The following is a 19,146-nucleotide window of genomic DNA, read 5'->3' as shown; positions in this document are numbered from 1 at the left end:
CAGAGACAGCCCCGACCGTGGCCGGAGATCGGCGGGACGCTCCCCGCTGTTCCCGCTCCGCGGCACATCCCGGCTGGCGTCTCTGGGAACATCCATCCCATCCCCTCGCCCAGTCCTCGAAGGCTCCAGTCGGTCCCAGCGCTGCTCCGAGGTAGAGAGCTGGAGGGATGCTCGAATCGTCGACAGTAAAATAAAAGCCACCAATCGAAACTGCGTGGGACAGCAGGCCAGGGAGCGGGCCTTGCAGTGGAAATGAGAGAGCCCTGTTCCCCCAGCTGCCTGTGAACCCTGCTCAGCACCCTGCTGCTGGGGGCCCGAAGGGGGGAAGATGGAGGGAACCCCAGGGGATTTGCTCTGCCCTGGCTCCATGTTCTCTGCCCATAGACTGAGAAGCAGAAATGGCTGCAGCGTGAGGTTTGGGTTCAGCCAGGGCAAAGCAAAGCAGCAACAAGCCTGGGCTGCTCCGGCAATGCCGTAGGGTTGCTGGTGCCAGGCAGAGCTGCCTTCTGCCTCCTGGGATTGTCCCAGAGAGGGTGGCACAGAGGTACCATCGGTGTCTCTCAGTGCAGGGCCTGGATGAAGTTCCTGGGCAAAGGACCTGGGCAAAGGTCCTCAGGGCAGGCAGGATCACGTTTAACATTGCTGCGGACAGGCAAGCAAGGAGGGGACAGCTGCATGCCATGGGACATGTCGCTCACAGGGCGCTCTGCCCCAAAACCCTGCTCGGGGACCCCAGCGGCCGAGGAACCCTCGGCATGGCCGTGCTCCAGCTCCGTGGGACCCAGCTGGGAGCCGAGGGTGGGCTCATTTGTTTCCTCCACTCGGCTGAGCATTCGCCCGCGGCCGCTCGGCCCTGAGAAAAGCGGCGGAGAGGAATCCCACGGCGGCCGGCGGCAGATGCCTGCGGAGAGGAAAACCAGGGCAAGCGTGCTGTGGTGCGGCCCCGGGACGGGGGGATCTATCTCCCGTGTCACAGCCGTCCCCTTGGCGAGGTGGTTGTGAGGAGCACAGCCCCACAAGTGAGCTTGTTGGAAGGACAGATGGGGGGCACGCTTTGGGTACCCTGCCCTAAGTCAGGAAACAAAACCCAGCTCCAGCAGGGCTGATTGGAGCACGGGACTGTGATAAGGAAAAAAGGCAGCAGCAAAGGAAACAGCTGGAGCTGCTTTTGGGTCTAATAGTGCCTGCGGGATGCCAGGGCACAGGCAGGACCGTCACACCCCAGCTGCCTCCTCCTGCCCTTTGCATCTTGGAGTCACGTTAAAGGAGCTCAGGCAGGAGGGGGAAAAGAGAAAAGAGCCAGCGTCTGTTTGTGTTGAAGCCATCCAGCATTTTTTTGCAGACATCAGCCAAGCGGCAGCAGCAATGCCATTGGTGGGAAGACAGAGTTATTTGGGGAATGCTGGACTCTGCACCATGAGAACAGCAGGGGAGGAGGTTGGTTTTAATTTAACAGGCCACGTTTACTCTTCCCCTCTCACCTTTGGTCTGTCTGAAATGTGCAACGAAAGCCCCGGCAGGGAGGAAGGGGCCGTGGGTGCTTCCCCCTCCTCACGGCTGCTCCCAGGGCCCCCTGGCCCGGCTGCTCTGCAGTGCCTGTGTGCAGCAGCCTCCCACGTTGCAGACCCAGGGCAGGGATTTCTCACGCAATAAACAATCAGACAGATGCAAAGCTTCAAAAATACCCAGCTTTAATCTGTAAACTTGCGAAGAGAGACCCAGGAGTAGAGCAGAGGTGAAGGAGGCACCGGGGCAGGTGAGAGATGAGCAGTCGGGTACAGGGCCAGGGAAGATGCTGATGGGGACAGATGTGCTGGACAGTCCCTGACTCCTACGTGCAGCAGTGCCATACCCTCCACAGCTGCTCTCTGCATCAGTGCTTCAGCTACACAACCAAATATTCACCATCTAACCGCTCTGTGTAGCGCTCAGGGGAGTGGACAGTGTGCTGGAGGGAGCAACAGAGCAGGGCTGACCACCAGGGATGTCCCTGAGCCCCACCAGTGCCCAACGGAGCAGTGTTTGCTGACTGAAGGCTCTCAGGCATCTATCTGCTCTCCAGAAAGTGGGTTCCAGCTGCTATTTGCCAGCAGCAGGAAGGCAGAGTTGTATTACATGGGCAGTGATAGGAGACAAACCCAGCCTGGTCTGGGAGGTGGCAGGGCTGGAGCATCACCCCAGGTGATGCCACCATGAACATCTCCTGCACGAGCCTGGAGATGGTTTAGTCTGGAGGGACTGAAAAGAAAAAGGCTTTTCTTGTTAAAAAAAAAAAAAAAATTCTCTAATTCCTCTGGCTACAATGTGGGGGAAGGAAAGTTTTTCCAAATTGCTGTGTGTACCAGAAGTGCCCCAAGCATCACTCGGATGCTCCCAGAGGAATTTTACTTCTCACACCAGCTGTGTGGGCAGGGAGCAGGTTTGGCTGGACCCTTCCCCATCCCAGCCCTTCCCTCGAGCAGAGACGGGATACAATGGGGACATCACTGCCTTCGTGGTGGCAGGAGGATAAAAGCCAATGGCAACAACTGCAGAAATGAGGAGCCACAGCCGAGCGTGGGCATCGGGGTGTGGGGCAGCCCAGGGGCAGAGCTGAGGTTCCTTGGAGGGAAGCCAGAGCCTGGCAGCACCAGGGACACAGAGGCTGGATCAGGCTCTTCCAGTTGGACAACAGCAGTGCTGTGAGCAGGGATAGCTGCAGGGGAGGACAGGACTGGGGGCTGCAGTGGGGCTCATCCATGGCACAGCCCCTCCAGTCACTCCAAGGGTCCCTCAGTGAGGTGTTTGTGTCCTGCACCCTGCTCATGTGATGGAGGTGATGGATCACCACAGCTCGCTGGCCAGGCTGGTAGTCACCACACCATAGTGATTCCCACAGGTCATTGCTCTGCAGGCCAGCAGGATCTGAATCCTGGCACCAGGACAAGGGCCCTCCTCATGCACTCTGCTCCACTGTACTGTCCCGTCCACCTTGGCTTGTCAGAGCTTGGTTCCCTCCAGTGCTTGAGGGCAGGATTGGGCCCCACTCTGCCTCCTGCCTGGGCCCCCAGGCCTGCCAGCTCCTCTGGGCCACCCTCAGGAGAAGGCACAGCAGCTGGATTTCTTCTTCTGTGACTCGATGTAATCATGGATCTGGAAGCAGGGCTCATCCAGCGGCTGCACCGCGCGCTGCTTCAGCTCCCTGGAGTGGTGGGGCTGTGTTACTCCCTGTCACACTGTGCTGGTGTGTGGGAGGTGGTGGGGCTGCAGGGGACACTCCCTTGCTCAGTCTCCTGGCCCCAGGTACTCACTTGGCAATGGCGAGGAAGGCCAGCTCCACGTTCATGCCTGTCTTGGCACTCGTCTCCATGAAAGGCACCCCGTACTCCTGCAAGGACAGCACGGCCCCATCAGTGGCCACCCCCAAAATGCCCTCCTGGCCCTCTGAATCATCCCTGTAGCCTGGCCAAGGCTTGAGGGTCATCTCCTTGCCTTGCCCCAGGTTTTGCATGCAAGTGACTGCCATGCTGCCTCTTTAAGAGCCAGGCAGGTCTGGGCACCCTGAGGGGATGGCACGGCTGCATGGGAACCCTGAGTGACATGAAATTGTCTGGGGATACCAAAGTCAGGTTAGACCCTGGCACAACTCACCCTGGCCAGCGATGCTCCATCCTCCGTCCTCACAGCCCTCTCGCTGCTCACATCAGCCTGCCAAGGGAAGGAAAAGGTCACCACACACCAGGCCAGCTGGCACCTGGGGGCATCTGGCAAGCCAGCAGTGTGGAATTCTCAGGGGGCTGACAGGAACGAGAGGCACCATGGATCCAGAAGTATCCACTGCCCAGAGAATCTGGGATGTGTGGAGCAGCTGGGACCTGGTGGCATTGAGGATGTCAGGCGGCATCTGCGGCCACTGAGGACCTGGGGCAGCACCTGAGGGCATCCAGGACTCAGGGAGGCTCTGGTACCCTGCTGGGCATCAAGTACACAGCATCATCCAGGATCCAGGGGACATCCAGTCCCAGGGGAAAATCCAGTATCCAGCTGGGCACTGGGCACCCAGCAGCATCTAGCACCCCTGGAGAGAATCTGGGACCCTGTTGGGCCTCTAGGGCTTGGGGTTACCTGAGGTCCAGGGGTGCATCCAGGCTTGGGTGGGCGTCCGAGAGCCAGTAGCATCCCATACCGAAGCATCCCATACGAGGACCATCCCGGACCTGAAGCCTCAGCCTCGTGCTGCCACCCGCTGGCTACCGGGCATACTGCCCTCCCCGACCCCCCAAACCCCTGGGATCACCTCTGGCCTTGGCTGAGCCCAGAAAGCAGCAGAGCCCGGCCGAGGGTGCAGGCAGAGCCCCATCCTTGCATAGCCATGGGGATGGCAAGGGCACGGCATAGCACAGCAAACCCCAGGGTGGAGGGGGACCCTGCACGCACCTTATTGCCCAGCAACATGATGACCACGTCCTTCTGGGCGTACTCATGGATCTCTGTCAGCCAGGCCTGTAGGGCAGCAGGACAGTGTCGGGGTGAGGGGCACTCCTGTCCCTCCCAACTCAGCCCTCAACCCCTAAGTACCCCCCTCCCTTCCCTCTAAGCCTTCACACCCCCTCAGCCCCCCCATCTCTCCCCCACGAGGACAGAGATAATGACTTTTTTTTGGCACAGGAATTATTCCAGCATCACAGACAAGCAGCCCTAAAAACGCCCTGTCTCCTGGCTACAGCCCAAGCCGTAGTTCACATCCTTCCCAAACCACGTTTTCTCCCTCAGGCATTCGCCGTGTTCTTAAACAAAACTCACCCAGCCATGCAGCACCCAGCCAGGCGCCCTGGGATGAGCTCCCAGCTGGCTGGGTCTGGCCAGAACAGCCAGTGCTTACAGGTAAAACAGGCTCCCAACTGCCCCAAACACCCAGCCAGCCAAGTAGGGCACCCACGACCCCAGTCCCTGGGGAGAAACACTCCCAACCCACAGTGGGACTCACACGGATGTTGTCAAAGGACATCTTGCTGGTGATATCGTAGAGCAGGAGCAGGGCTAGAGGGAAGAGGCAGAGGCATTTCTACACTGCAGGGATGTGCTCTGGATGGCCCCCCCATCCCCACCGGACCCCAAACCCACCTTGGGCATCCCGGTAGTAGGCGTGAGTGACGCTGCGGAAACGTTCCTGTCCTGCTGTGTCCCAGATCTGCCGAGAAACCACCTGGTGAGAGCAGGGAGAGGAACCTCCCCAAGCTGGGTGTGCTCCTGTGGCTCCCAGCCCTGCTGGACCACCACGCCCAGCCTGAGGTGGGTTTCCATCTGGAAGTTTCTTCCCCCCTCCCAAAGCTCACCTGCAACTTCACTTTCACACCATCCACAGCCACCACTTTGTTCTGCAGAAGACAAGGAGAGCACATTCATCAGCCCAAAGCATGTCTTGGTGCATGTGCCAGCCAGCCCTGGCACAGAGCTGGCATTCCACAGCCCCTCAGCTCCTCTCCCCAGGCCAGTGGGATGAAGCCAAGCTGCCCGTGGGGCTGGACACTGAAGCCTCATTGCTTCAAACCATGATCCTGCTTGCTTGGCAGCTACAGGGACATCCCAGAGCAGCAAGCCCTCGGGTCAGGGTGAAGAGCAGAATCAGCGGAGACGAGATCCCAGCCTGCCTTGTGTCCGGTGCCTCGTTCACCTCCTACAGCCAGTGTCCCTGTCCTGGGGCTCCCGAGTCCCCTAACAAGGTAGTGAATGATGCTGGCTGTCCAGCGAACCCCGGGAACACCGACCTGCTCTGACTCCTGCCGGGAAGCTCCGGGATTGCAGCAGCCCCTGGGAAGTTTGGCAGAGCTGGGGAAGCAGGGAGGTCTGGGTGAACCACACATAAATTTGCATATATTAATAACAGCTTGGTGTGCTTTTATGTTTGCTCTCCAAAAAGCTCTGATCTTTCTGACGGGACTCTTCAGCTCCATGTGCTGAGGAACCACTGCTGCACTAAACTTTAGCCTGTTTGCAGTAATTTAAGGGCTTTGGATGCTACAAACTGCCTGGGCAACACGCACTGGGTTATGCTGGGTGTCCCACTCGGGTTTCCTTGCTGGTGGAGCCTTGTTTGGTTCTTAAAGGTGGCTGTAAACATTGAGCTGGGGGAGTTGCAAGTAGCACACAGCCGTATCCAGCATGGCAGGAGGTAATCTCCTGGATCAGGATGGTTTGCAGCTAGGCTGGGCTGGAACCAGGAAAGGAAGGAGGCATTTCCAACTGAGCTGGGAAGGCAGCTGTTGAGGCTTAAGCAATCGCTGTTCTCATCTTGGAAGCGCAGGGGCTTCTCTCCAGAGGCCAGAAGAAAGAAAAGCAAAAAGTACAGAAAAGCTATTTTAAGACTCTTAAAGAATCATACTCAGAGTCTGGAAAGAGAAGACCCCTATAAATAATTTGGTTGCCTGGAATTGTTTGAAATGGAAATTCAGCCCATGTGGAGATGACAGCATTTGAGCAAATGGGCTGGATAAAACAAAAACGTGCCCTAGGAGACTCTGGAGATTACCTAGAGCAGTGAGCCATGAGCTGCTGCAGGGGATGCTTGCACGAGGCAGAGCCGGTACCTACGGGCTGGCAACACCTCTGGCGACACCGGCACTGAGCCCAGCAGTGGGACACAGCAGATTTTCCTTCTTTCATGACTTTATCATAAGGACAGGCCTCAGGGCCCCTTCAAACCAAACCAAGCTCTCTCTCTCTCCGCCAGCCCCCACTCACCAAGCCCCCAGTTCCACCAAAAGCCAAACGCAGCCAGGGCAGCAAAAGTGGCAGAAAACTGGAGCAGCTGCAGCTGTGGGGGCAGAGGAAGCACTGACTGCACTTGACACGTGTCAGTGGCTGTGGGCAGAGCCCTGCCTGGGGACACCCCCGTGACTTCCTGCCTGCTCTGCCTTGTGCTGCGAACAGCTGTGCCTCCCTGGACACCCTGCAGCTGAAATTTGGTGAGCAGAGAGCAGCATGGGGGTTTAAACAGGATCTGGTAACCCTAACAACTTCTCAGCAGCCCATTTCAGCCCTTTCAAGGCATGGAATTACAGCAACCAGTGTTTGTACCCCCCCAGCTGTTGGCTTTGGACTGCGTGGTGGAGCGTGCTGGCTGCCCACCACACACCCCCAGCCCATGAACACAGCTGGGATGGGCTAAACCCAGGCTGTTTGCTGATTTAAAGGCAAGAAGTGACAGTACCAGTGGGCCCTTCTGTCTTTCACACCAGGGAGGGGTGGAAGGGTTCCAGCAAGCACCTGCGGCTGGTTGGCAGATAACTGGGGGTACAGAGGCTGGAAACGCCCCGTTCCCGCTCCCCAGCACCCCATCCTGGCCAAGGTGGGGGTCGAGGGAGGCGAGGGGCTGGCAGCCATGGTGGTCTCACCCGGAAATCTATGCCCACGGTGGCTATGAACGTCCCGGAGAGAAAGGCCCCGTCTTTGAACTGGAGCAGGAAGCAGGTTTTCCCCACGCCCGAGTCTCCAAGTAACATCACCTGCAAGATGGGCGCAGGGAGAGGTGTCAGCAGGACGGGGAGGGAGCAGCACCCCTGACTGGTGCTGAGCCCTCCCTAGTTCCTTCTCTCCCTTCCTTTCTTTCCCCAGGGCTGGTCCTGATGGGTCTGGGAAGCCCCATGGGAGCTGGGTGTGGGATGGGACCCCCGAGGGTGCAGCCAAGTGGTGCCCCAGAACAGCAGAGCAGGCCCCAGCCACGAAAGAGAAGGAGAGCTGGTGTGAAAGCAGGTACTGCAGCAAGAAGAGATATCTCCTGGCCAGCCCCTGGCCATCTCCCAGCCCAGGAGGCTCCTGGAGAACCAACCACAGCTCCCAAATACGTGGAGCCACCTCCACCCAAGCTTTGCCTCTGACCCGGGTGTGCCCAGCCCGAGGACTGATGCATGGCTTGGGCAAACCCTGCGTGTCCGGGACTCTCTCCCTGTCGGTGCCTGCTGCAGACACCAAAGCAAACACGGTGCCTTTCCCCTCCTGCTAAGCAAACAGGATCAGCCCAGGCTCTCCGGCCGCTCTGGCACTGCCAGACCCAGGCAGGGAGCAGCCAGGACCAATGCTGGGCTCCAGAAGCACAGCCTTTCCTGATGCTGTGCTCTTCCTGCCTACCTGCAGCAACCTGTTCCTGCCCAGCAATCATTAACCTGACTGCGTCTGGCTCCTGATGAAAAGCAGCAGTGAGCAGGACTTCAGCAGGAAGCTCCATGCCTGCATGCCCACCTTGCCAGGATGCTGGAGTTTGCAAAGCAAATCCCCGCAGGCAAATCCCCGCAAAGCAAATCCTCTGGGGCAGGCAAACACAGCGGGCCATGGCCACGTTCCACAGGGATGGCACAGCAAATGCCAGAGCTGGTGGCTGGAAATGCTCTGCCACCACTTGGCTGATCAAATCCTTCCCCAGGACTTGTGGAGAGCTGGGAACACTGGGAACACTGGGAGCACTCAGTTCTGCCTCCACCTCAATCTAGACCAAGCTAAAACCTGGTTTTCTCCCTCAAACTCAGAAACTGCTCTCCACTGAGAGGAGTCAGAGGGGGGAACGATAAAGGCAAAGGAATAAAAGCAGTTTAGGGATGGTGGAAGCATGCAGGACCACTTTGGAACTGGCTCAGCGAGGCAGCAGGAGGTGTCGGGGCTGACACCCATCAGTGCTGGGCTCAGCCTGGGGCTGCATATTAAGTATTGGGGGTAAAGGTTTCATCAGTCCTGTGCCTCCTCTGAGCTGCTGAGGAAGGTCCTTCCTGGGGCAACCCTTGCCTGGGCTGGGATGGCGAAGAGGGGGTCGCTCAGCAAGGAGGGCTCCCCCCTGCCCCGAGGCCTGGCAGGGATGCAGAGACATTCACAAGCAGCGTGCTGCAGTGGGGGTGAAGGGGGGCCCCGGGCTGGATCCGGGGCTCAGATGCTGCTCCCTCCTCGGAGCCCTTGTGGTGCTGTGATGGGCTGGATGGGGTCCTGCTCCCCCTGCCCTGTGTCATGGGGGGCACTGCTGCAGGGCTGGCAGGAGCCCCTTGCCCTGGCAAAGGTCTGGTGGGCTTTCCCTTCCCCCGGGAGCCCCCCAAAGCCCTGTTCCTGCAGCTGGTCCCTCCCATCGCCACTGCCGGCAGGGACACCCCCGGGGCAAAGACTTTCCCCCCCCTTCCCGGGGAGGGAAGACCCCAATCCCCGCACCTGCTGCACCGGGGAACTCCCGGGGCAGAGAAGGGCTGGGGGGAGCAGCTGGGGCTGCCGCCTCCTTCCCCTTCTCCTTCCCGGTCTCGCGGCCGCTTCCTGGGCGCGATCGCAGCAGCGGAGGAAGCGGGCGGCCCCCGGGACCCTTCCTAAACCTTGTCTCCCCCGAGCCGGGGGCCGAACGCAAACCTTCCCCTCTGGTAGAGTTTGGAGGGTCCATCCCTGCTCACCCCGCGCCGCCTCCCACCTTGCCGGACAGTTCGTAGTCCCGGGGCAGCGCCGGGGGGTCCCTGCCGCCCTTCGGGGGTTCCCCGCTCCCCGCCGGGGGGGTCTCGCTCCCCGCCGCCCCATCGGGGCCGCCCATGGTGCGTCCGAGCGGAGCCGCCGAGCCCCGGCGCCGCGGGGCCAGCGGGAGACGCGGCCCCACCCGCCTTCCTCCTCCTCTTCCTCCTCCTCCCCCCCCGGCCGATGCCACCCCCGAGGCCGTGCGCCGGCCGCCTCCCTGCCCAGCCCGGGCACGGGATGAGGAAGAAGAGGCTGAAGAGTGGAAACCTGCCCCACTGCACCCCCACACCGGGGACCCTGGGTTTGCCAGGGGCACGGCGCGCAGAGCCCCCGCACATCCCTCCGGACTCATGGGTGGGGAGAGGAGGAACTGCTCGCCCCACAGATGAACAGCCACCCCGTCCCTCACGGAGTGTGGGGATGGAGACCCCGGTGCTGCCAAATCCCACCCTGCCACGCCGGGACAGTGGGGACGGCAGCTCCCACTGCCACCCCACCAGCCCGGCCCAGGGTGGGGGGTTTGCCCCATCAGCTGCAGCTGCGCCCCGGGTGAGCCCCGCGGCGCAGGGAAGGCGGGAGGGAAGCGGAGCAGGAGCCGCTAGCCGGAAGCCACGAGTGTGTCGAGGCGGTTCCGCGGCGCCTCCGTCTCATCCGGGATGGCTGCCCGGCCTCCCGCTCCCCCGGCTGCTCGTAGCCCCCTGCATCCTGTACCAGCCATTGGAGCGCAGCTCATACTGCACTTCATTTGGGAAAAGCCCGAGCATGGGGATGCGGGAGAAATCCCTGGAGAGGGATGTTGTGTTACCCAAAACCCCACCCTGTAAAACCCCATCCACGTCCATGCACTACAGCTGCTCAAGGTCTTCAGCCTTACGGGCATCACCTCATGTACAGGAGCCTCGAGCCTTCCCTGATCTATTTTCCCTGGAATATCCCATCTCTCCCACATCAAGGTTAATCTCAGGGCGACCCCCATCCCTGCTCACACCACTGGGACCCAGGGGTGCAGGGCTCCAGTGCAGAGCTGTGCCCCTTGCTGCCCTCCAGGTGAAGGCCATGCATGGCTGCAGGAGGTCCGGTGGCAGAGATGCCCTCCGGAATGGCATCCATCATCCACCATCCACCTCTGCGCCTCCTGGGGCTGCCAGCTCCTGCACCAGCCAAGCCTTCCTCTGCCCCCCGGGAAATAGAACCTGTATTTCCAGTCCTGTAACTGCGCTCAGACCCACACGGGGGATTTATAGTTTATATATGCTCTTTGGCCAGGAAAGTGCCCAGAGCTGGAGGCTGGAGGCACTCGGAGCTCCTGGAAGTGGCTGAGCTTCCCGGCAGCAAGATGGGGAGGGGGTTGGAAGGATATGGCAAACTGTGCTGGAGCTCATGGAGTTGCCTGGGCAGGAAAAACGCCTGGCTGAGCATCACTCCCACAAGCTGGCTTTTGCTGTGGGAAAAACGAGGCAGCCGGGAGCTGGCAGAGAGCAGTGGTGTGGCTGAGCCTCCTCTGGCTGCCCAGGGCTCAGCAGGGGCACCCTTGGCTGCTGGTCCCTGGGCTGCTTGGCCCTAGACAGCCCCCACTGGTGCCACATTTCCCTGCTTCCTTGGCGTGGACTAAAAAGAAAATTCCTGTGGGTAATCACATCCCCATGGGTACCAGCTCTTGCTGAGTTCCAGCCTTGTCACGATGCTGAAGGGATGACAGGCTCTCTGGAGTAAGGTCCCGAGCTCCCCCAGGAGAGGGGACACACATCAGAACCTCTTCAGACCCCACGGCATCTCTGCAAATAGCTCTGGATGGCAGCCGAGTGCTTTTCCCAGGCACCATCACCATCTGCCTGACTTTTCGCCAGGGCCCCGGGCTGGACACAGGCAGGACACAGGCTGGCATCTCCCTGGCAGAGCAGGGCTGCTCCAAAGGCTGCACTCAGACACAGCCCCACCAAGGGTTTCGGAATATGGAGCTTTACCCATCCTCCATCCCTCCCAGCAGCCCAAAGGATGCCAAGCAGAACACAGCCAAACCAGACCCCTCATCCAGCAGCACCAAAGCAAAGCATCCAATTCTTTGTGCTTACCACGGATTCATAGATTCTGATTTCCCAAATAAAGCTGCTCCCTAAGCGTGAGTGCACAGCCCAGGGACAAGGGACTGGGCTCTTACCGTAAACCCAATGCCCACGGTGGCAGAGAAGGAGCCAGGAATGAACTTGCCCTGGTCAAACTGGACCAGCAGAGACGTCTTCCCCACGCCGCTGTCTCCAACCAGGATTGTCTGCAAGGACCAGATAAAGAGGCATCAGTGCAGGTGATGAAGAAGCTGCAGGCACAGAGTGCAGCTGGGGGCAGACATTTGGGTAGGGGTGCTGGAGGGATGCAGCAGAAAATGCAGCAGGATCAAGAAGGACCCACCCAGCCCCTGGATCTGTCACTCTTGGTTCTGCTATTTGCCCAGAGAGGAATTTCCAACCCTTTGTCCATCTCTGTAATTAATGAAATGTGGTCTGGGATGAGCTTTCAGGCCTGAGCCCCACTGTGCCCTGTCCAAGAGAGGAGAGATGGAAGGGAAAGCAAAGCACAGCCTGTCATGGAGAGTGAGCAGGACAGACGCTCCTACCCCAGCTCGGGAAGCTACTGGGAAGAAACAGCCTTGGCTCACACAGCCCTGTTGGAAAACCTCTTTGGGAGGACTTTGGAGCCACTGGATTAAGTCCAAAACTGTTTAGTAAAGAGAGCATCTCCTGCAGCTGCTGCACACAGCTGCTGCCACAGCCACGCAGCCTCACCAGGTCACTGAGCTGTCTTTGTGCTGCCCTAATGCTGTGGACCCACAGCACTCCTCCTGCAAAGTGATGGGTTTGAAGTCCCAGAGTCCCTCTGCCTCTCCAGCCTCCATGGGGAGCCCCAGATCCCTGAGCAGAAGGGACAAGGGAGCAGTGCAGGTGTCAGAGCTGTCACCTCTTGGGCAGGTCCCACCCTGCCAGCCCACGGCCCTAGTACCCACACTGCATCCCTGGGGAGCTCATCTTCCCTTCTGCTCCTGCCCACATCCCTCAAAATCCCTGACCTAAGAGAGACCTGCAGTGCAAACAGGACCCCTCCCTTCCCTCTGCTGCTATCTGGGTTTTGTTTGCAGAGCCACCGGTGCAAACATTCCCATCCTTTCAGGAAACCCAGGCACTTTCAACCCTTTCGCAGGACACGAGGTAAAATAAACACTCTGCTACCAGGCTTCTTGCTTAGAAGTAGTTTTGGCTTTGTCTTTCGGGACATGGGCGTTTCTGAAGCTGCAGTTCCAGCAAACACTGAGTGTCCCCTCTGTCCCTGGTCCCCTGTCCCCCCTGAGGCTGCAGGGACGAGCCAGCGAGGTGCTGGGGCTAAACCTCCCCACTCTGCATCCACCTCTGCTGCATCTGTTTGCCCCCTGCTTGCTTTGTGTTTGTGCAGCTCCGGCAGCCTTGCTCCATCCTGTGACACTTCAGTCCTTTGTCTCCACCCTGAAGGTGCATCAGTACCTCCCCGATACCCAGGGGGGCCTCTGTGCACATCCGGTCCCATCCCTCTCCTGTCCCAAAGTGCCCTGGGGTGTGACCAACCCTGGCACCACTTCAGGCACTGCACTTGCCCTTGTGAAACAGCAGGATGAGTGTGAAGGAATGTGTTTAATCAAATGCCTGAACAGCCCCAGCAGATCAAGGCCTGATTCCACAACCTGGGAGGCTCTGTGGGATCCACAGCACCTGGCACCGTGGTTCCTGCATCCCACAGATCCCACAGAAGTGGGCTGAAACCAAAAGCCGAGGAGCTTGAGGACCACAAACAATGCAGAGATGTGGAGTGGCAGGAAATCAGCATCCTGCCCTGCAAAAAGCACCACCCCACAACCTGCCTGGAGCCTGCTCACGCCAATATACTTCAGTGAATGCTTGCCTCAGTGAATCAGCACTTTTCCTCGGAAAAAAACATCCCAAACACCGAACCTCTCCTGGGAAAAGCCTGACCTGCTGAGCAGAGCTCTTGGCAGGAGGGAGCCCTGCACCTCTGCCAGATGCAGGCTGCAGCACAGACCTGTGTGCTGAGAGGCAGCAACCTGTGCCCAGATCCACAGCCAGAGATTTCTCCTTCCTCCCTGACTGGGCTCTTTGTAGGTCACTTGTACATTCAGAGCAGCATCATGAGCTGGGAGCCTGCACGGGATCTGGACGGATGTTGGGAGGCAGAAATCCCTGGGCCAGAGGATCTGGGTCACCCCTTTCCTGGGGGAAATTTCCCTGCCCAAACCCCTCTTGGCTTTTCCCTAGGGCCCAGAACCCTTCCCTGTGCAGAGAGAAGGATAGGCCCAGGAGCAGCTGGATAGGAAAACAATCCAAGAATTCATTACCATGGGGCTCCTGCACCTCAGTGCTGTATATTTTGGTGTTACACACTATTTCCAGGCAAAATCCTGGTTCTGGGATGTTCAACGAGACAGGGTGCACCCTGCAGTGCTGTCTTTGGGAGCAGTTAATGCAGAGAATATCATTAATTATGGAGGGAGAAGAGCTGGTTGGAATGAGCACCAGAAAGCCTCCAGAGCCCAGGGTTTACAGAGAACATGTATAAAAGGCAGATTCCTCTATTAATAATTTAAATGGGATTCATAATAGAGACAACTCATGAATCGCTTCATGACTTAGTAGTAAAAGTTGGCCTGGATCAGCCAAGAGGTATTCCTAGTGACTTTAGGAAAAGCTCATGGGCTCTGTGGAGGGACAGCAGAGTGGAAATCACTGTGGCCTTCCTGGTTATCAAATAAACATAAAACAAGAACAAAAAACCCACTGTGGGGAAGATGTGGCTAGTTGACCCTTAAAATCTCAGGCTGGACACGACTGAGTCATGATAGCAAAAAGCCTCCCAGTGACAAAGTTCTGTAGCTGTCCTGACTCTTCCCCCATCCTCAGCCACAGACTGACCTCCCCCGCACCTTCTCATCCCCCCAGGTTTTCCCTGGTTTTTTTTTTTTTTTTTTTTGCATGGGAAACTTTGGTAAAATGTTGCAAGATTCCTTTTGGTGTTGTCGTTCTTCTCTGCCTGGTGGTGTGCAGATGGAGCAGTGCTTTGCCAGGGCTGGGCAAGGCACAGAGGGAAACCTTCCTGAGACCTGGAGACTCACTTGGTGACAGTCCCACGTCACCACTGCTGAGCCCCAGCACAGCCAAAGCAATCCTTGTTTCCAGCTAAAGGAAATTATTTCCACTAGGTGGGCAGAGGTAATCTGACTACTCCACCACCCCACAGCCCCACAGAAAAGTGGGTACAGCTTGTTACACCCTCCTGAAAAAGGCTTTTCTGCCTGTTCTGCCTTAGGGGAAGAGCAAATATCCCTCCCGACACCTTGAGTAAGTTTTGGGGCTAATTCAGACATACATGGATCACTTTCAGTCAAAATCATCGCTGGCTTGGCATGGGCTGCAGGGACAAGGCAAAACAATTCAAACTTCCCGTACTCAGGCTGGCAGCCAGCGACCAAAAGAGATATTTTGGTCTAACCTGCTGAGGGAAAAGAGGTTTTGCACGGCTGTCAAGGCAGTGCAGGGAGGCGATGGCTGCAATTCCGGCGCCAGCCAAGCGGGAGGAGATCTGGGACAGCGCGTGTGGGTTGAGGTTGTCTTCCCAGTTCATTTCCGAGATTTAACATGCAGAACCCGGACCTGAGCTAAACATAGCTAGTGAAAGCCTGACAGGGTAAAACCCCAGTCAGAGGGATGCAGGGAAGGGAGAAGTGCCCTCCACGGGCTCTGGTGTTGCTCTCAGGGAGCTGCTGGAGCCCCAAACCCACAGGTTTGTGCCCAGGTGAGCAGGATTTATCACAACAAATTGTGGCAAACGTGTATGTGCCCCCCAGCACAGCTGCCTGCAGAGCTCAGCTGGGACATGGCACTGGGAGAGGTCTGAGGGTGAAGACATGGCTGCTTTCAGCCTCTCACCACCCTACTCTCGTGGCCTCTCAGGCCAAGTCTCAGTCCCTGAGACTTATTTTTAACCTGTTCTTTATACAAAATTGTGCTGCCTCCCCCCTGCTCCAAGAAGTGCTCCAGGGATGGAGTTGGATGCTGCTAGAAGCTGTTATGTGCCACAGGGACAGTTCAGAGCTGTCCCCACCTGCCCAGGCACTATTTCACCACGGCCAAGACCCTTACACTGGCTTGAGAGAGAGCCTGGAGCCCTCTGCCAGCCTGGCTGGGCCCTTGTCCTTGCAGAGGCTGTATCTCAGCCCTGCAGACATGAGCTCTAAGGCTGTGCATCAAACAAAACCTGGCTCAGATCATGCAGGAGATAGACCCCTGTTTGCAACCCGCTGCTAACACCTTGGATCAACCACAGCCAAGGAACACATCCCTCTGCCTTTGGGTCTTGTTCCAGCTAAATGGATCCAGGAATCACACGGGAGGAAGAATGATCTGGCAGTGGGTCAAACCACCTGAAAGCAGAATTCATCATTTTGTATCAAGCAAAACTTTTCTGGAATAGCCCAGAACAAACCTCTACTGTTCGTGCTTTGGTTTGCTCCTGGCCAGTTTCCTCCCCAGGCCTGGGTTTAGCCACCAACCAGAAATCATTTAATCCTTGTCTCCAGACTGCAGAGCTCTCTTGGGGTTTTTCAGCACATCTGAAATGTGATTGCTTGCTCAGACACAAGATCTAGTGAGGTATTTGCTGCCTCACTTCCCTGGAGTGAGAGCAGCCTTGTTTCTGCAAGACAAGCAGCCCAGCCAGGAGATGCAGAAAAATACCAAGAGGAACAGCAGGGAGCATGAGACTGGGATGGTTATTTGCCTGGGCAGGTCTTCTGCCCAGAGCCTCATTTCCACCAATGTCATTCCTTAACTGCAGCAGCTCATTCCTGGAGGAGAGAGAGTTAAGGCTTTGCAAAGAATCAGAGTTTCTCAAGTCGTCCCTGGTGGCATGTCCTACGTATTGCGTGTACAACAGAAATGAGAGCTGCTAGTACTTGATATTTTTCTGCTAATCAAGGGCTGGGCACCTTACCCTGAGTACAGCAGGATACAGAACAGACTGGGATTTGTGAAGAGGGATCCACAGAACCCCAGCCCTTCCCCCGTCCCGTCGCTGCTTTTCCCGAGGGTGCCAGTTCCTGCACAGTCACTGGGGACTGCAGGAAAGCAGTGTGAGGACAGCAGGAAGGCGTGATGGGTGGATCTGTCATAAATCAGCATCTCCTCCGTGACTCCAGGAGTTGCAGGGCAGCGCCTGACTGCAGAGAGCAAAAAGCTCTGCTGCTGCTGTCCCCGCAGGAAAGCTTGAGCGCCCCACGTCCTACAGGGACACCACCAGCCCTAACCACCCTCCGTGCAACTGGAGTTACAAAACACAGTCCCAGGAGTTAAAAAACCACAGCCCCAGGAGCACCGCAAAAGAGAATTTCAAAGCAAGAAGGTCAGGAATGGACGTCTCTGGGACGCAGCTATTTCATGGCAGGGAAGTCCCGGCTCATTAACCTGCTTCTGGCAAACAGAGCCCCGGGGTCCAGCTGCCCCCGACCCGCCCTGAGCCTGCACAGGGCAGCGGGAGCGGCTGAAGGGCGGCTGCGGGCTGTGCCGCGGGGCTGGCCCCGTTCCAGCAGTCCTGGCTTCCCAAACACGCCGAATCCTGCCACCCCCTGCCCACCGTTAGCCGGGATGGGGCTGGGACCGGGGCCAACCCCTGCGGGCTGTCCATCCCCACGAGGGGGAGAGAGCTGCCGCCGCACCGGGATGGGGGTGACAGACGGACCCCACCGGGAGACGAGGAAGGCAGAGGGACGGAATTTGTCGGGAAGTTCAAGCAGAAGCCCTATCCCGTATCCCCCCTCTGCAGCCCCCTCCCCGGTGCCCCATCCCCATCCCCAGCCGTACCTTGTGCAGCAGCGCCTCGTTGTAGCCGTCCCCCCCCGGGCCGGCGGCGCGGGCCCCCATGGCCGGGGGGGTTTGGGGTGCCCGGGCTGGGCCGCCCCTGCAGCACCGCGGACAGCGCCCGCCCCGCTCAGCACAGCGGGCAGCGCCCGCCCGGCCCGGCCCGGCCCCGCCCGGCCCGGCACAGCCCGGCCCGCTCGCTCAGCGCAGGACAGCGGTGCCCGGTGCTCGTCGCCGCCGCTCGCAGGGTTCCCCCGCCCGGAGGAGGCGGTGGGGGGGGAGCGGGGAGAGGCCGGTCCCGCCCGGGGGCGGGGAGGCGGTGGGAGCGTCCCCCGCGCCGCCGGACTCTCCACACAACCGCTGGTCCCTCCTCACCTCCCCATCTCTGTCCACCGTGATAGAGCCCCCGGCTTCGCAGGGCCCGGGGGTTTCTCCGGTTTCTCGCTTCGTTTCTCCCCTCCGCCCACGGGGCACGGCCAGCTCGGGCAGAGAGGTTTTCGGTACCAGCTGCGATCAGTGCCGAGCTGAGAGCACCGAGCCAGGTCCGCTGCGCTGCTCCAGCCCGGATTCACAGCAGACTCGTTGGCACTTAAGGAGCCTCATGCCCGCACCCAGGCTGCTCCGGCTGAGACCCCTCCAGACACCAGCCCACAGAGCTGCGTGGTCACCGGCGTGTCACCCCAGGGAGGGGCAGCAGCTCGTGCTAGCCAGGCCATTTCAGCTTCTTTACCAAACTGGTGCTGAGCCTGGTTTACCCCAACAGGTCCCCTTTGGGATCCCACTGCATTTACAGAGCCCAGTTAGGACCCTGCTTGGAGTAGAAAAAAAAATTTTAGAAACAGGAGGAAGTTGTGCCTAAACCTAAAGGTGACAGTCAATATTTATTGAGATCCTTTTCTTTATGACTCCCTTTAGAGCAATCTAGATATTTTCGATTGCACTGGAAATAAATTAATCTTTACTCAGAAGTTTATTTAAGAGAGACTCAATTCAGTCTCCAGTTCCCTCAGTCTCCAGTTCCCTCGTTCCAGATCAGCAGATGGCCCCAAGCCAGAGGAACAGACCCTGCTTCCAAGAGCCATCTGCACCCGTCCGATTGCTGTTTGACTGCCTGGGCCTGACATTACTAATTATATCTGCCCATTATTTCCTCTGACTGCAGAGATGGTTCTGCTGGGTCAGACAATTGGACTAAGAAACAACAGCCAGAAAAAATTTAAAAAACCAGTAGGGATGGTGGGGTTCATGCTTGCCTGAGGCCAAAAAGCCCAACCCAGCCCAGACCATCCTGCAGCCAGACCATGGCCTCATGCACTGGAAGACAATCAACAGCACCAAAAGAAACGATATCACGAGCCCTGGTGTCTGGATCAGAAAATTAACAACTGGTTCAACATAGTGCACACATCCCACAGCAGGCAGGCCCAAGAAGAAGAGAGCAGCAAACCTCAGGGGGTTTGCCAGGGCAACTCCTAAACACACCAATAACTTGTCAAAGTCCCCAAACTCCCATGGATGTCAGCACAATCCTTTCCGTGGATACCCCAGTGCTGTCAAGGCCCCTTGAGGATGGAGACTTCATGGCACCATCCTGAGTACATGCTCAGCCTTCTCCTTCCCCAGAGTTGGGGCACTGCCTGACCTGAGCTGCCTGCTGGGCCACGGAGACCCAGATCTGCTGCAGGGACTGCACGGCTCTGCCCTGGGCACCCAAACTGGCCAGGTACGCAGACAAACCTCTCTTGGAAGGTGGGAATGAAGAGGAGAGTAAGCCCCCCACAGCCCACTGAGTCTGAGGCTCCAGGTG

General features: G+C 58.3%; 1 protein-coding gene across 4 annotated transcripts; it reads right to left on the bottom strand.

Moving 5' to 3' along the window:
- Positions 1 to 1,674: 1,674 nt before the first annotated feature.
- RAB37 (RAB37, member RAS oncogene family) lies at positions 1,675 to 17,465 on the bottom strand. 4 transcript variants are annotated; one of them, XM_042032472.1, is made up of 10 exons: positions 17,343 to 17,465; positions 11,609 to 11,719; positions 7,374 to 7,484; positions 5,316 to 5,357; positions 5,104 to 5,170; positions 4,967 to 5,019; positions 4,417 to 4,482; positions 3,631 to 3,687; positions 3,291 to 3,367; positions 1,675 to 3,181 (listed from the first exon to the last, which is right to left on the bottom strand). In XM_042032472.1, exons 1-10 carry the CDS (start codon positions 17,400 to 17,402, stop codon positions 3,076 to 3,078), a joined length of 750 nt encoding a protein of 249 aa, XP_041888406.1. In that variant the 5' UTR covers positions 17,403 to 17,465; the 3' UTR covers positions 1,675 to 3,075. The 4 variants fall into 4 exon arrangements, with proteins under 4 accessions (XP_041888406.1, XP_041888407.1, XP_041888405.1 ...); XM_042032473.1 differs by lacking the exon at positions 7,374 to 7,484 and having other exon boundaries at positions 17,343 to 17,464; XM_042032471.1 differs by lacking the exons at positions 11,609 to 11,719; positions 17,343 to 17,465 and adding an exon at positions 9,396 to 10,023.
- Positions 17,466 to 19,146: the final 1,681 nt, after the last annotated feature.

The sequence above is a fragment of the Corvus kubaryi genome, unplaced genomic scaffold (assembly GCF_017639235.1).
Source record: "Corvus kubaryi isolate FWS band 111438036 unplaced genomic scaffold, C.kubaryi_AGA036_p1.0 37353, whole genome shotgun sequence".
Classification (NCBI taxonomy): domain Eukaryota; kingdom Metazoa; phylum Chordata; class Aves; order Passeriformes; family Corvidae; genus Corvus; species Corvus kubaryi.
Note: the sequence above shows the minus strand (reverse complement) of the source record. Positions and strands in the feature narration are given on the sequence as shown.